The sequence below is a fragment of the Limulus polyphemus genome, unplaced genomic scaffold, assembly GCF_000517525.1.
Source record: "Limulus polyphemus unplaced genomic scaffold, Limulus_polyphemus-2.1.2 Scaffold1589, whole genome shotgun sequence".
Taxonomy (NCBI): domain Eukaryota; kingdom Metazoa; phylum Arthropoda; class Merostomata; order Xiphosura; family Limulidae; genus Limulus; species Limulus polyphemus.
The window spans coordinates 140,518-143,924 of record NW_013667199.1 but is presented as its reverse complement, the minus strand read 5'-3'; the positions used below and the strand labels follow the sequence as shown (position 1 = coordinate 143,924).

Genomic DNA, 3,407 nt, shown 5'->3' with positions numbered 1-3,407 from the left:
TTTATATATATATATATATAAAACCTAAAAAAATTATTTCGTTTCATATCCTCCACGTGCAAAATTTTAAAAGACTTAGCAACCTTCGTCAAGTAGCAACCCAGTACAAAGGTCGTAACTAGAAGAGATAATTGTTTATTTTCATTCTTTCTTTAGTATTCTACGTTTTAAGAAAAATAAGTTTATGAACTTATTTATAAACAGTAATAATCTATATATACATATAAAATGTATAATAATGGAAATAATACTAGTTTAGTAAAACACAGCCAAGACAGGTCACTTTGTAAAGACTAAAGGTCAGTTTCATAATATCTGATACGGTACATGAGAGCACGTGTCATTGTAACTTCTGTATTGTTAGCCAGGTATGGCTGAAAGGTCAATATAATAAAAATCATAAATATATATAAATGTATAATGTTATGAGATTTAAGCTATTTAGTCTAAATATTTATGTTTTTGTGTTATAATTTGTTGTCATTCTAGAATGAAAGATGCATAATTTATACTTATTTCCTAATATTTTATGGTGGTTACAAGATCTGTCAAACCTATTGAACCCGTACAGGGATTTGTTAGTTAAAATAACAGATAAAATATAAAGGTTTTTCTGAAGAAACATTTGATAACTATCTGGACATTATAAAGATTTTGTATGTGAAATTTGAAAATTTTCTGATGCATAGAAATATTTTTAATTTTAAAATTAACATTACTTTGCATGTTGGATAGGCAACGTTGGAAAAGAAAAAAAAAGGTGTGAGAAAAACATTTCTTAACAAACCTTAAGACTTAAGCATTGTAATGTTTACTAATAATCTGCCAAATTTCGTTAGCAATTGTTTCGTTTGATTAGAGTATCCTATGAATTAGCAGTGAGTGCTTTCATTTAGATGCTTTCACTCTATCAATTTAAAGTTATGGATGGCTATTTCAGATAGCCTTTGTGTGTCTTTGCACAAATATTCAAAACCAACTAATGAAAGCATACAAAAGACTATAAATTATATTAAATCCAAAAGATCAGTATTAATGATGATATGACACATTTTTATGGTTGTAGAAAAATTAACACGTGTTCTTGGAACATTTCAAATTAACTTAAAGATTAAATTGTTGTTTTAATAATATTGGAATTTACAGAAGACATTGAACATATCTTACACTTAACTGTAATATTTTATGGAAAAAACGCTGTACCACATTTAATGAACCAACTTTTCACAAAGACCATTGAGCAATTTATTTGATTTTAATTTGTAATTAATTTGATTGTCCATTTGTACACAGTTTTGTATAACTATGACTTGACTATGTTTATACTTTTTTTAATAATAAATTAATTTTGTGTTGTTTACTCCACAAAAAAAAAGTGAAATTGTAAAAATACATAAATGAAAGTTGCATATTTAAGAATCTTAATTATTTATATAGTTCAGCTTGAATAGGTTATTTTTTAAGGTAGAAACTATTAAATAATTTTAATCTGGTAAAATTTGTGTGCGTGGATGGAAAATTAGGTGATATATCTGGAATATAAGTAGTAACAGTAACATCGGAGAATTTGACATTATGTGGTTATGGATTTAAATAAGAAAAATTTTAAATTGCAAGGCAGGCAATTCATTGTTTCCTTTGTTTGCAAAGTTTATAGAAAAAAAGTCTTCAAATTTATGACATAACAGTTTTTTAATTTTGTATACAGAATGACTGTATACTGTATTTAAACATAAATAACAAGCTTCTTTTTAATTTTACCTTGTTACACAATACCATTTTACATTTTCTTTATAGTACAGTAAATATTGTAACTAGTGGATCAAATGTATAATAAATGTTAAAGAAAGTTTTCATGAGAGTCAATGATGTTGCTTTCATTAGAATAAAAACTATTGGTGATAAAGTAATGTAGTAGATGCTCACACAAAATACTATATGAATGGGATGATTTTTTTCACTTTTAAGTATTTATACTTTAAATCTTCCCACTCTGTAGTGGTCAGCAGTTACCATCAGTAGGAAATGTGTGGGAGAAGTGCAATGGTCTTCAGAATGCACCTAAAGGTAATCTTGTTTATTCTGTCATCACAAATCTCTAGTTTGTTGAATTATTTTTCTTGTCCTTTGGAAATATCTGGTTGTAATTACTTGAACTTTTGGGTGTTTGGACTCTTTTCTGTGAGCTATTTTGTATCCACAATTTTTCAGATGGAATCAACTAGAAACTGCTACAGCCTGTTTTTATTTTGAAGGCATACCATCTTTGTCATTTCTTCAATCTTAGGTCACCAAACACGAAACAGAACAATACAGTTTGACAATCAAAAACCGAATACATAAATAATTTCTGGAACTTTAAATCTGTATTATGCAAAATAACCAAAGCATTAATTCCCCATGTTATAATACTACAGTTAATAACACAACAGTAAAGTCATCAAATCATTAACTTATTCTAATTCCTGAGAAAACAGATTTAGAATTATTAATGGTGCTTTTGTTTGCATTTGTAATTTGAAATGTTGTTTGCACATAATTTTACAAATGATAAATTGTATTTTTGATAGATAGGACAAAGTGGTTTTGTTATTTTTGTAAAATCAGAAGTTAAGCTTAAATGTCAGAGTTAATGCTTGTAAGGTAAGCCTATTGTAGTTAATTGAAAATTGTGGCTGATGTAACAAAAAAGCATACTTTCTGTAGTAAAATAAATTTTCAGTTAACTCTTTCAGTATGGGCTTGGTCCCTGGGACTGACCTTGTAACCATTTTGTGCTTGTTATAGTTTTCATGCTATAACTTTTAAATTAGTAAGCATAAAAATATCTACAAATTAAGAATGTTCTTTTTAAGCAATGAAATGAAAAGCATGCAACTTTGGATTCACAGTCTGTTATGCTAACCACTAAGTTACACCTAGCCTCTTTCATTATCAAACTACATTTTTGGGAGTAAATTCTGATTCTCCTTTTATGAGATACTAATTAATATACTTTATTAAACCATGACTTCAGTCAGTTAGTAAAATAAAGCTGCAATGTTATCACTCTATTCCACCTAGAAGCCTTAATTATGTATTGAAATTACATTTCACTTATTTTGTCCCATTTCTTTAGTGTTTTAGTACATCAATCTCAATTGAAGGACAGGTCATGTCTAGTCTAAATCCAGAACAGAAACATGCAACATGATAATTTGCATCTTAAAGTTTATAATTACCATACTATGCTCAGAAAAATTAATGCTTACTGTATTACAATCATTGTTAACTAAATATTCTGAATAAATTTAGGCCTAAGTCTTCTACTTCGTGAACTCATACTTTCCTGTAAGCATTCAGGACAGAAGGTTTAGTTTAATCTTGTTTACATAATAATTATTATTATTATATATATATATATATAT

The 3,407-nt window shown here is 27.4% G+C and overlaps 1 protein-coding gene across 2 annotated transcripts in view; it reads left to right on the top strand.

The window, feature by feature from the left end:
• The window catches only part of LOC106464220 (cyclin-D1-binding protein 1 homolog), a 16,844-nt gene that overhangs the window by 6,918 nt on the left and 6,519 nt on the right, over positions 1-3,407 (top strand). For both annotated transcript variants that reach the window (XM_013924348.2, XM_022391925.1), the window contains exon 5: positions 2,000-2,067. In XM_013924348.2, the coding sequence (XP_013779802.1) occupies positions 2,000-2,067 (68 nt within the window). The remainder of the gene's footprint in view (positions 1-1,999; positions 2,068-3,407) is intronic.